Source organism: Clarias gariepinus, chromosome 15 (genome assembly GCF_024256425.1).
Source record: "Clarias gariepinus isolate MV-2021 ecotype Netherlands chromosome 15, CGAR_prim_01v2, whole genome shotgun sequence".
Lineage (NCBI taxonomy): Eukaryota > Metazoa > Chordata > Actinopteri > Siluriformes > Clariidae > Clarias > Clarias gariepinus.
In genome coordinates this window covers 15,565,316-15,578,650 of record NC_071114.1, presented here as the reverse complement: position 1 = coordinate 15,578,650, position 13,335 = coordinate 15,565,316, and the positions used below count along the sequence as shown (strand labels likewise).

General features: G+C 36.7%; 2 protein-coding genes across 7 annotated transcripts in view; one reads left to right on the top strand and one right to left on the bottom strand.

The window, feature by feature from the left end:
• Window positions 1–4,072: 4,072 nt before the first annotated feature.
• pdzk1ip1 (PDZK1 interacting protein 1) lies at window positions 4,073–5,867 on the top strand. Its single transcript, XM_053512594.1, has 4 exons — window positions 4,073–4,390; window positions 4,919–5,033; window positions 5,304–5,381; window positions 5,512–5,867. The coding sequence occupies exons 1-4, from the start codon at window positions 4,327–4,329 to the stop codon at window positions 5,582–5,584; spliced, it is 330 nt and encodes a 109-aa protein (XP_053368569.1). The 5' UTR covers window positions 4,073–4,326; the 3' UTR covers window positions 5,585–5,867.
• A 1,098-nt stretch (window positions 5,868–6,965) lies between these two features.
• Window positions 6,966–13,335, bottom strand: part of patj (PATJ crumbs cell polarity complex component) — a 134,160-nt gene continuing 127,790 nt past the window's right edge. For all 6 annotated transcript variants that reach the window (XM_053512581.1, XM_053512583.1, XM_053512578.1 and 3 more), the window contains 2 exons: window positions 12,835–12,958; window positions 6,966–10,110 (listed from right to left, as the gene is read on the bottom strand). In XM_053512581.1, the coding sequence (XP_053368556.1) occupies window positions 9,964–10,110; window positions 12,835–12,958 (271 nt within the window). In that variant the 3' untranslated portion in view covers window positions 6,966–9,963. The remainder of the gene's footprint in view (window positions 10,111–12,834; window positions 12,959–13,335) is intronic.

Here is a 13,335-nt window from a genome sequence, read left to right as displayed (position 1 = left end):
TGAAAAAAAAAAAAAACAGGTTTGAAGTCTTATCCTTATTTTTGTCATTCCCCCAATCTCAGTCATACATACATATATACACACACACACACACACCATATGAGGCACTTCACCATTTAATTTAGAATACAAAGAATTGACAAAATGAGATATGTGAGCCACTTATGTCATGAATCTGTTCAAAAGAACTAAAGGTAATTTCAGTCCTTCATTATATCAAATTGGGTTAGTCAACCAGCATGCTGAATGGGTGTATATGTGATGAGTTTGTTCTGCACCTGTACCGATATATATGGCATATGTTGCCTCAATACTTTTTAGCTACTAATGTACAGTATGCATATACTAAGGCATAGTCTACAAGAAAGTCACATAGTGACCCATAAATCTAACTTAAATCATGAACCTGTGAGAGACAGGTGTGGATGATAACAGATCATGATTAGTGATTAGTATATTGGTGATGCTGAATGCTGAGTGGATGAAACAAAGAGAAAGGAAGTGAGGTTGCTGCAGTTTTTAAATTCTTAGGCACTTTGCTGCCTGTCACAGTAAACCACTTGTTCTAATTTCCTAAATTGAATCTGCATTATTCAATGATATTTAATATTAAGAAATAAGGTGTGGCTCAAGACTTTTGCACAGTATGTATGTATGTATGTATGTATGTATGTATATATATATATATATATATATATATAAAATCAGAGAGAAAAAGAGAGAGATTTAATTAAATGTTATGTGATGAGTTGTGATGTAGTTGCGAATGTCACAATTAAAATGCATATGGCTACATATGATAAATTAAAGTACAAAACATACATCATAACAACATATACACATATGCAGACCAGGTGATGGTTATGTTAATTAACTAAACCCTCAGTAATATAACTGTACGCAGTAAAACGTTAAAACAATACACACAATTGCATAATAAAAATGGAATAGAAGTGAGTAAATACAACAGCAGTTTCTCAGTGGCAGAGAGACTGTGGGTGTTGAAGTGGGAGTTTAGTGATGGAATTGAGAGCGGGTCATTATTATTTAAGGTGGTGGTCTGGCTTTATGGATTTAAATTGCTGATAAGCATCAAAGCCAATAAAAAACTCATTGGTGGGCCGATGGGTCTCGAGAGACTGCAGAGGGAATGTGAAAAAGAGATCCAAGGACAGTTCCCAGCAACATCACTGGAAGTGGACACACACACAAACACACACACACACACACACACGCTTTGTAAATAGGTTTCAATTTTCAATTCCATATAACTCCAAAAAATTTTATCTCTCACAGTGATATCACAGAGGTTATTATATTTTATTTAATTATAGTACATTTCATGTTATAAATATTAAATTTTTTTCTTTGCATCAAATGAAATAAACATTTTATAGCTTCTTTACATTTGCAATGAAGCTGTATGGCTAATGTAAGTAAAAATTAAGGAAAGTAATTATATGTGAAGAAACCATAGATATAAGCTGTGAGTACTAATACCATCACCACTAATACTAGTTCTATTATTAGTTTTACTACCATTACCGTAAATTGGTGGGAGATGTATTTAAACTGTAGTTAGTCAAGTTTATTATTATTATATGACATTGTAGAACAATACTTAATAGTAAGTCCACTAATATGACTGGACAAGCAAGAAAGCAATCAACAGTGTTGATATAACAGGCTTGTTCAATATCATGTCATGGAATATCAGAGAATTCCAATTTTAGCAACTGTTCATTACATTGAAACCATTAATACACATACCATTAGCTGTTGGTCAGTCTATGTGTTGGCATGGCAACATGGACTGCTCTATCCAGCTGTGGCTTCTTTGGAAACAATTTTGCAATTTTTTCCCCATATTGTGTATAAAATGTCAGTTACTCTATTATAATTTCTTCTTAACAGAAATGCCACATAAAAACCATATCATACACACAATCAAGCTGTGTTTTATTTTTTAAGTATACAAATGCTAGTACTGATACAGTTTAGGATTTTGCAATAGTGACTGGGATTATGGTTGAATAAATAGAAGACCATGTAGACGTGTCCGCACAATTAGTAAAACTTAATGTAATTCTCTAAAATGTGCATAACAAGAAGTGATTAGTAGGGAGGGATTCATAGGTAGGAGAGTGTAATTGCATGTTTAGGGCAAGTGGAGGTAGTACAGAGTCAGACCTCAGTGTTGCAGTGTGAACACAGTGAGCTGCACTTTGTCCCATCAGTCATTCAGGTAGAAAGAAACTGTCATTGATTAAGTGGTTTATTAACATACAGCATCAGATACTAAGGAACCTCTATATGCTATTGTCAGAGTTTTCCACTGTGTTTACACACAAAAGTGTCAGTGTTCATTCTGACGACAGCCAAACATATACAGACCTACAGGAGGTACATAGACACCCATAGTTTTAAAATAAAACGTAATGCATGATAATTTGTTGTTGTTATTATTATTGATCGTATCTTTATTTTAATATTGTAAAATTTAAGCATTTAAGGTTGACCTGAGCCTTCTGAAAAATGTCTTTGTGTTGTTTAACAATTTGCTCAGAACAAATCTCTTATTCTATAACGTGGCAAGTTGTCACTCCTAAAGTTGCTAAAGGCAAAAGTCAGCAAAGTATTAGCAGTAATAAGAACTTAATCTTTGTTGCTCAAAAATATATCTTTTTTTTTGCATAACAGTCAAATCTGTTGTTTATAGAAACTCAGTCAGTCATTTCTGCGTGACCTGGGACGAAGTATTCCCTCTCCATTATTGTAAATCATTACTGGTTATGAATACTAAAACCACCTGTCAAAGGTGGCAGCTTTATATCTCACTACAGATTATGCCCATCATCAAACACTTCCAGCACAATCTAATTCTATTAAGCTCTATTCATCTTGACTGAGCATCTCGCTACTCAAGGAGGCGGCCGGCATGATGGATTCAACCAGAGCTCTCTTTGGCCAGAGTCTGACAGCAGTGTTTCCCTTTTTAATTAACTGCAGTACACACTCCTCCTCTTTTTCCCACCAGAAAACCAATGTAAGACAGAGAGGCACAAACACGGAAGCTCGGAGAGACTGATGAATCTCAGAGGAGGCCAGTGACAACAAAGGACATCCTCACGAATGCATAAAAAAAACATCATTGCCTATTACAGATAAAGTAGTCAGGGGAGGGTGGGGATTCAATTAACAGACCCCTCCCTCAGTCGGTGCTCCAGTGAAACCTGCAGGCCTCTGGTTCTCAGAGCACTGCTTTGGAAAGATCCAGCACACAGCTCTCTCATGGCTATCTGTTTAGCCATCACTGCTGCATGCTCCCCTGGGGAGAAGCCCACTCTGTGTGTGTGTGTGTTAACGAGGGGGCAGGACAGTTTGGCTAGTCATAAAGAGCTGCTAATTTGGCTGGTGCTGAGATGACCTTGGGGAGACAGACGCATCTTCTCAGTATTGTAAGATGCTCATGTGTCCCCTGAGTGCTGAGGGGGCGGATCCCGCTGTCCTTCAGCCCCGCCCTCATTCCCTGCACTTTGCTCTGTTAATCAAGCCTGTCACACGGTGATGCTTTATCCTTGGGCTTAAAAAATCTAATGCATCTAATTTCGCTTTTGTTATTGTGTCTTAGCACTTGAGGAACTGGATGTGCATACAAGAATTCATTTTTAAATGTAAACTATATAAACTATACACCTACACACTTCATGGAGAAATGACTTATTTTGCCTAAACAGCATATTTAGAGCATATTTGTACAAGATTGGCTAATGTACAACTCTGAAAACATGCAAGATTGCCTTTTAGTGTGATCCTCAGTGATGTATTAGCAGCTGAAATACACACACACACACCTAACAGAACCAAAGTCCTCACATAATCGCTCACATTCATGGGCTAATGGAATGTGTTTACTTACTTATGAGCTTCCTGCTTTGGTGGAGAATGACTTCCTCCAGCCGTGTGCACACCAGTAGTGGCATCTAGCAAAACAGTGAGGACGGAGAGGGATTGTTCAAAAATTATCCTGATTCTAGTGTCTGTGTTTGAATTTTTAAAGGGTACAAAAAACACAGTTCAGCAAGATGGCAAATAAATACTAGTAAGGTTCTCCAATATGGTTGTGTGTTAAAGTGGATAAATGATTGACTTTACATGGGGGTGGGTATTGAGGTTTGCTTAGTGAGCTTTATTCTCCTGGTCAGTCTGAGGCACTGGTGAAACAACACTATCGCATTTAACTGGTGTAGCACATTATAGATATATAACTATTGATTTAAGTCTTTTTTAGAATTTATTTAGTAGTATTATTTCAGAAAAGCTGAAATGGGAAAAGCGGTTAGAGGTCTTTGCCTGTTGCTGATGCTGGGAACTGTTACAGCCCAAGCAGGTGAGATTACTTTAAACACTATTCTATTATGCTAATGCAAAAAAATAACTACGACCTTTTAATTCTGGTTTAAATTCATGAATTTAATTCATGAATTTAATCTAAAAGCATCTGAGCCTGGAAAACATTATGCAGTGACAGTAGAGGTCATGCTGTTATAGGAAAATAACAGACATAAAAAACACTGTGGTATGATGTCACCACTATGAAGCTGATACTTTTCCTATTACAGCATACCTGTATTGTATAACTCATTTTGATTAATAATAATAATAATAATAATAATAATAATAATAATAATAATAATAATAAAAACAAAGAGTATATTAATGTCAAATTTAATGCAAAAACTGCTGTTATGGAAAATTTACCAAAACCTTTTGGCCAATCACTATTGAGCATTCAAGCTTTTTGCAAATAATTTCAAATAATTTGTGATTAGTGTTAGCTGGACAGACAGGGAGGTGTTTAAAGATCTTCAATATCATGTGTCATTTTTTGGTCTGTGTGATGGTTGTTGTGTGTTAGAAAGTGTTGGAAGAGCTCTACCAAACTGGCTTACTGGTATCATCGCAGTTGCTGTGTTTCTCTTCTTGGTCTTCATTGCCTTCCTTGTAAACAAAGCCTGGTGTGAGGACTCAAGGTAACCACCTAAGCATTACATCAGTCTGTACCTAAATCTGCATTTCATCTCAGTAAAAAAATCTTAATGCTTTTCTAAAAAGCTCTTTTTTAGACTCTAGTAGCATGCCCTGGTGCACTGTTGGGATTTTTTAATGATAAAGATGTTTCAATGCTGTCAGCTGTAATTTTAGTGTACGAGTGTACAGGTGTACAGAGCATCAACAATGTCTCTGAAACAGTAATAAATAACTCCCCGAGTCAACATCTTTTTTTACTTGTCTATTACCAGCCAGGAGGAAAAGGTCAATGGAACAGCCAACGAATATGCCATGACCAATGGGTCAAACATCAATCTTGATTCAGTCAGGTAAAATGTAATATGGCCTTTAAACACAACATGGCTATTAAACTTTATCATGCTTTCAGATCAACATGCTAAAATGCACTTCAATCCACATAACTGAATGCTATATAACTTACCCTTTTCTGGTTTTCAGGAGTCATGAGCACTTTGATGCTTATGAGAATGTGATTGTTCACAAATCTGAAGAAAACTTGACAGCCATGTGAATCTGGGTAAAACACCTGTTGGATGCAATATGGCGTCCATTTAAACCATATCTAAACCACTTTAGAAATGTTTAATGATGTTATTGGTTCTTTTGAACAGTTATACACTTACATTTATGAATATACATGTATAAAACAAATTCAAATAAAATTGTTACCAGTTATCACACAATGTGCTAATGGGATAATGATATGTAATTACTGCTGTGATTAATATGGTCAAGCTGACAAGTTCTTTTACTCTAAGCTTTACATTTATGTAGTTTCAGAAGGGCAATTTTTTTAAAACTACAAAAAGTTAGTTAAGAAATGCAAAGAGGTGAACCATCTGTAAGGAGGAAATGTGGTTGGAAAAACATCCTGAATAAGTGTAATGGTAGTAATCTACAACAGTACAGATATGTTTAATAGTGAAAGTAAGAGCTTTTCCACACGCACAATGTGAAGACAACAAGGGATCAGGACTAAATTGCTGTGTAGCCTTAAGAGAGACACATCAGTGAGGCTCCTTGTGTGTGTGTGTGTGTGTGTGTGTGTGTGATGTGCGCATTAGGGTAAGAAGAGAGGCGGACATGATTTCCATCATAAATGCCTACCGTACAAGTTTTATAATCTGGGGTTGCTTCTGTTGATTTAGCAATGTTATGTGACAAAAAAATGAGGTCTTCACCTAAATATACTGATTGACCAGATTTTTCAAACAATGTTCCCCCCCCCCCTCCCCCCCTGATGGCATGGGCATATTCCAAACTGACAATGCCATGATTCATCAGGCTCAAATTATGGAAGAGTTGTTCAGGTACCACAAAACATTATTTACACATATGGATTGGCCACCACAGTGAATCTTTGGGAAGTGCTGAAGCAGTAGTGACTTCATGCAGAACTCTTCCATCATCAATACAAGAAATTAAAGTGACTCTGCACTTAAGTTAATGTTATGGCATTGCGTAACTCATCAAAAAAATGTCATTGCTGTAATCAAAGCAAAAGGCAGTCCAATGAAATATTAGTGTGTGCAACTATTATTTGGGGTAGAGCAGTGTAGCAGCTTTAAACAGTTGTTCACTAAATGGCTTTTCTTTTTTTCTTGAAAATGGTTAAATTGTAGAGAAATCACAAATTGGCAATTTCAGTCCTGAAGAATGCCTTAACTGTTTACCTTTGTGTGTTACAAAGGGCCGACACTGAGGCCTCCAGAAGTGCTAAATAAAGATTTGATCAGAAACAATACTTACACACGTTTAATTGTATGTGAAGTACCTGTCAAATAAGTCACAGTTGTTACTACAGACATGATAACATATAATGAATGCCTAGGTATAAACCTTTAGCAAGTGTAAATAAAGGTATAAATAAATGAAGAAATAGAGTGTAAATGTAGATAGATATCAGTTTTATTAGATCATCTCTTATTATCTAATATAATGAATCTCAGCGTGGTTTCTTTGGGATTTGACATTACATAATGATTTCACAAATGCTGACCAAAGAACTAAACATATTCATTTGAACAAGTAACATTCAGTTTTCTGTATTTATTGTGGCTGAGGGCACAGGAGGGGAAAAAATAAGACTGAGACAGAAACAGAGAGAGAGGGACAAGACACAGACAAGTGTTTTAAAGGGAATTCATGGCAGACAGCATGAGGAAAGCACAGTCTGCACATGGAGTTACAGCACAATGCTCTTCAATATTAAATGACATACCTGACAAAAGGAACATGTGAGCACTGGAAAAACACTCTTCCAGTGGAACCACAGTGCTGCACACTTTTCCCAGAAGGACCAATAAGCTTAGAACCAGAGTAGGAGTATCAGAGTCAGAGCACTACAGAGATTAGCCTTCTACTTCATTTATCACACAGGATTCTTGTAATCTGTTACTCATCAAGGCTTTAAATAGTGTACTAGTACTAGTACGAGTGTTTAGCCCATGGAGCCATAACATTTGTAAGATTGAAAAACAAATTTGGGGTGGGGGTGACAACAGAGTATAGCACTGTTCTCACCTGTTGCACTAACTATTTAGCAACATGTATTAGCAACTGGTGATCTGATGGATTTGCCCCTTTTTAAAACAGACTAAAACGACTTCATATTGTTCAAAAGGTTTTCATTATTTCATACTTCATACTTTATGTTAAGGCTTTATAAGCACATCACCCATTCATCCTAGTGTGAAGAGACTACCCACACTAAACGCATATAAAGTATACTATTTAAGACGTAACTATTAATCTCTGCAGTGCTCTCCGAGTCAGACACTCCTGATCCTGAACATTGAGAATGAGTTAAATAAACTTTGTTTGGAGAAAGCCCAATTTAGTGTTTTCATGCAGCTGATTCAGCTTAGTATAGATTTGAATCTGAAATGTGTTGAGCAAAACCCTAATGCAGAAAGTGGCTTAGCATAGCATGGACATTATGGCAAGAGCCTCTTCATGCATTTTTAGGACCCCGAGGTCATACGAGTGCCTTGCAAGAATTTGGCACACTTCCGTTTGAAGATCAGGAGTCCAGCTGACACAGGATTTCCTCATATTGTGGTACACACAGTGTAAAATGATATTTCACATACCATCTTCATTTCATCACTGATAGGAATGCTAGTTCAAAAGTCCTACAAAATTAAACTGCATTAAGGAAATAAATTACATATTTACACTGATGATATTTGTGCAATTAAATGATGAAACACTGATGACCGTTTTAGTATTAAAAATAACTAAAAACAAAACAATAGAAAATGAACAACAAAAAAATCTGCCAAAATTATTCATGAATTTGTCAGTTGAAATAAGACATGATTACTGCTCTCCAAAATACACCACTTTACTATAACTGATTTAAAGTGATGTAAAGTCTACAGTCAGTCAGCTGGTGAAACCGTGTGCGTCTGTGTGTGTTAATCACTTGTTTAGGAATCACAGCTTGATTCATATCCCAAAATGATGACTGGGAATGTATTCAGCATCTACGTTTTTATTGCAGTGACAGATCGGTGATCAGGTGCACTAAACTGTTCTTTCCAGGTAACAGAACAACAAAAGTGTGTGGTAGCTTTTTATTTAAAAAAAAATGTTTTTCTGCACAATTTCCTTGGGTGGCAGATGTCACTACCATTAGCAAGAACTTCAACATGTTTCCCTGCACTGAGAAAACAAACCTGGTGACTCTCAAGTCACTTATTACAAAAATGCTTGGGTCAATTAGAGATACTTGAACATGAGAACATGTATTTGTGGGAAATGAGTATATATTAAACTGTGACTTTTAATTATCAATTGTAAGTAACAATTATCTGAATTAAATTTAAGAAGAAATAAAAATAATAGGGCAACCTTATAAAACTGAGAAAATCTACTTTTTAAAGTCACCTTATATAATGGAAATGGAATAACTTTATCTGAAATACAGAATCTGAACACACTTTTTGATGTGCAATTTAAGAAAAAGAAATCCTGTAACCATGTTCACCTGTTCCTTACCCTGCTTAGCTCTTGTTTCATCCATTTTTTAGATACTTCCTGACCATATTGCTTTGTAAAAGTATAAACAACAAAGCTTTTAATTTGTATAACCTGTCCATGGCTTTGGGGCAACTTATCGTAGGACAGATTTGATATGGTCAATTGGTGTTTGGGTAAAATGCCACCTTTCAGGGAATAAAGCTAACATTCAGAATGACACACTTACAGTATTGGTCCAGGGTTGGAAATTCTGAAACTGCACAACATCTTTGGTAACATACGCTCAAGTCCCTCATGTCTGTCTCATTTTAGGACCATTATTGTTGACTTTAGAGCTTTTGTGTTCTTATCTCAGGACAGGAAAATATGTAAAAATTCTTGCCCACTATATGTACACATCCACTACCGATGTATCCGATAGATATAAAATATTTCTTTTCTGTTTCTACTGATTTCTAGTTTCTGGTTTGATCTGTCACAGACTCACATAACCCTGAACTGATCAGCCAATGGATTGGTTAGTGTATTGATTGGAATTATTTGATAAATTAAAAAGGATTTAAGACAGTAGTCATGATCAATTTCCCTTCTTGTTTAGTAAGAGATCCTAAATGGGCATATTAAAGGGGTTAAGTTTCAATCTCACACACACCTCTGCTGGAATTTGTGTTCCTGAACTTCACACATTTGAAGGAGATTTTCATCATGTGCTATGCATGCTCCCTCTAGGGGGCGTGTGTGTGTATGTTTTTGTGTGTTTGTGTGTGTGTGTGTGTGTGTGTGTGTGTGTTGTTTACAGGTTCCAAGCTCTTCTCTTTGGATCATGACCAGAATGCAACAGGTGTGAGGTGTGTGTGTTTATGTGTGTGTGTAGTTCGTGGCAGTCACCATGGATGTGTGTTTGTGTTAAGACAGTACAGACAGTGTGACGAGCCCTCTCTGTTTCTTCAGAATAGCCACAGCCTGCTCGTGCGTGGCTCCTTCCAGACTCTCTCCATTCACAGAGAGGATCTGATCTCCACGCTTTAGACGTCCATCTACTGCTGCTGCTCCCTACACACACAAAGAGAGTGGCAAAAGGATCAAAATTTTATTACAGTGAACTACAAATTCCCTTTGGATATAAAGTATGCCAAAAACCATACGCAGTAAGTGTTCAGTGTATTATCTACATTACTACAGTTGTGCAAAACATACATTCTACTGTAAATAATTACTAGTGGTCAGACTAAAACTGTTTTGAATTTTCCAAGCAGAATGGAAAAAGATGTGAAAACACTAACCAAGATTTAAAGAACTTTATTAATCACAGAGGGAATTTGCTTAATCAGATATCGAATTCTACAAGCTATATATTAAAAGCTAAGTTGTTGAGTATTGTATGTTCCACTGTGGGCTAACTCACATCTACGTCCTCTCTATTCACACTTGAAATCAATAGTGTACCAGGTAATGGGATCATAAGTGGACAGCACTACCTGCCAGTGTGAACAGGATCACTTATGTTTTGTGATTTAGTCCCTCAGATACTCATGGATGTAGTCCAAGACACATTTGACTAACAATATCTGCTACAGTGTCAAACAAGTCACTAGTGGTGCCAGGGTTGTTGTTTGAAGCTGCTCCCTTTGCTGCAATGTGAAAACAAGTAATTTTTTCTCTTTTTTACTAGCAAGCTGACATTTTTTTCTGCGGATTGCTCAAAGTTCATCTGCAAAGAAATAGAATCTCATGAAAGCAAGCTGGGGTTGGGATGTGATATAAATGAGTTACAGTTACCTACCTAAATGTGGTTTTCCAGTAGCGGCTTGTCCCAAAGTATTTTATTTTAGTTTTATCACAGCGATTTTTCAGTGCTTACATATTTTTTTAATTGAAGCTATGACAAATCCTAATGTATCCATTTACATTTACATTAAATAAGGTGAAATGCCTGTGAAACAAGTCGGTCCCTGTTATCATTTATGTTGTAGCAGCAAAATGTCCTCCATCCATAAGAGTTTTTGTTGCAGTGGAAATCTTTACCTCTTGTCTGTTACAAAAGGCTGACACTGGAGACTCCTTCCATAAATAAATAAATTCTTACAAAAAACATCAACAACTACATGTTCTAAACCACATCTTATTAAAGCTTTCCTTTTAAGGCCGCTGTCTCCACAGTCACTGTTGTCTGTGCAGGTGTGAACATGTTACATCAGTTCATTTGTAAATGCAAACCAAAATGGACGCCCCACTTGTGATTTGCACAGAATAATGTTTTGAAAAGTGCCATGATTTGTGTATTGGTGTCTGAGGGTGTACCTGTTGCTGTTATTTATCAAAGTTTTTGTCCCGAAGATGTGTGTGTATGAATGGATAGAGAAGGTAAAGGAAGACCATCAAGAACACAACATTGCATCCTCCCTATTGTCCTGATTATGCTGAATCTGACTTTCACCTGTTTGGTCTCCTGAAAGCAGCCCTACGAGGACGAAGATTTAAAAGTGAAGCTAGGCTTTCAGCACATTAGGCTCAGCTCAGCCTAAAATACTTTTAATATGGGAATTCAAAAGCTTGTTGATAGATAGAAAAAATGTATTGAAAAGCATGGGGATTATGTTATTAAAAAAAAAATTAAACACATTTTAAGTATGTGTTTCAGGACTGGAATATTCTAAAGTCAACCTGAGCCTCCATTTACGAATTGCTCTCTATATTAACTTAAAGACTGTTATAATGAACTTCCAGCTGCCTAACACACAGTATGACTGCAGATCTCTGCTTTCTGTTTCACCCAAATGAGGATGGGTTCTCTTTTGAGTCTGGTTTCTCTCAAGGTTTCTTCCTTATTATTCCTTGCCATCGTTATCCCTGGCTTGTTCACCAGGGACTATCTAATCTTTTATATTTATACACATTTCATACAAACTTCCATAATTTTTATTGTGTAAAGTTGCTTTGCAACAGTCACAATTGTTAAAAGTGCTATACAAAAAAATTTAATTGAATAAAAAAAATATATACTGCTCAAATACTTAAGGGAAACTTGGGGTATGACAATCCTGGTCTGACTTAAACGCCTCTCATATGTGTACAGTATATATTGGTTCAAGTCCACCCAGAATTAAGCATTCTCCTAATTTTTTTTGAGCAGTTCATTTTTCCTCCTACATACCAATAGCTACAATCACTCTCCATATGACAGGGTTATGACAGAAAGGGCTTATGTTACCCAAGTTCTGTGGCCACATTTCCAAAGGTATCAAGTTGATTAAAACCCCCACATGCAACATGCATGCGGAAAAGAGAGTTACTTTACAGTTCTTTGCTTTCTAGAGGGAATATTAATCTAAACTACCAGTTAGCAACAAATAGTGTTAAGAGTCTATTGAGGAAATTACAGCACATGATTAACACTGGTGAGTAAAGTAATTCTGATGCTGAATCTGATATCAGCAGGGACGTGACGTCTGACTAATTTGTGACCTCTGCTGGTTCCTGTTGGTTGTAGCAGAAACGGCACATTTTCTTTTTAACCCTTGCTTTCTGGAAATATCAAAACGGAAACCAAAACATTACTTTGAATTATGTACTTTTATGCCAGTCTCAGAAACATTATAAAAATTTTATTTATATCTTATAAGATATATTTAAAGTACTCTGATGTGAAACCAATGTGTTAAATATGACTAAGTAAGTAAGTGACCTCCTTTTGTTTACACTGGACACATGCCTTCAGATGGGACAGATATAATACCTATACCCTTATGTGAGTTAGAACAGTGTACATGTTTTCACCTTGCTGAAGACAGTTTTGACATAGATGGGCAGGTCTCCATGTGGACTCCCGAAGCCACCCACGATGCTAAAGCCGAGCCCTTCTGAGCCCTTCTCCAGTGTGATGCTCTTTGGCTTCGGCGTTCTGTCACAATACACAAACATTTTGTTTTTAATTTGAGGAAATAGGATTACACACCTGATATATACCCTCACTGTGCATTTGAGTAAGAATGTCTGATTCCCTGCTTATTCATGCAACTATCCAATCAACAAATCATGTCGCATGAAAACAAAGCATTAAATTATACAGACACAGGTCAAGAGCTTCAGTTAATATTTATATCAAACATCGGATTGGGGGAAAGTGAGATCTCTGTGCCATGGTCTGGTTGTTGACACCAGAATTGCTGGTAGGGTCAGGGGTAAAGCGTTGGACTGTGGTCCGGAAGGTCCAAGGTTCAAACCCCTAACCACCAAGATGTCACTGTTGGGCCCTTGAGCAAGGCCCTTAACCCTCAA

What these genes read in the sequence shown, in the direction of transcription:
- pdzk1ip1 (XM_053512594.1), top strand. Translation starts at nt 4,327, where the DNA reads ATGGGAAAAGCGGTTAGAGGTCTTTGCCTGTTGCTGATGCTGGGAACT. An exon ending in GCCTGGTGTGAGGACTCAAG is followed by an intron (nt 5,034 to 5,303) that starts GTAACCACCTAA and finishes GTCTATTACCAG; the next exon opens with CCAGGAGGAAAAGGTCAATG. An exon ending in ATCAATCTTGATTCAGTCAG is followed by an intron (nt 5,382 to 5,511) that starts GTAAAATGTAAT and finishes TCTGGTTTTCAG; the next exon opens with GAGTCATGAGCACTTTGATG.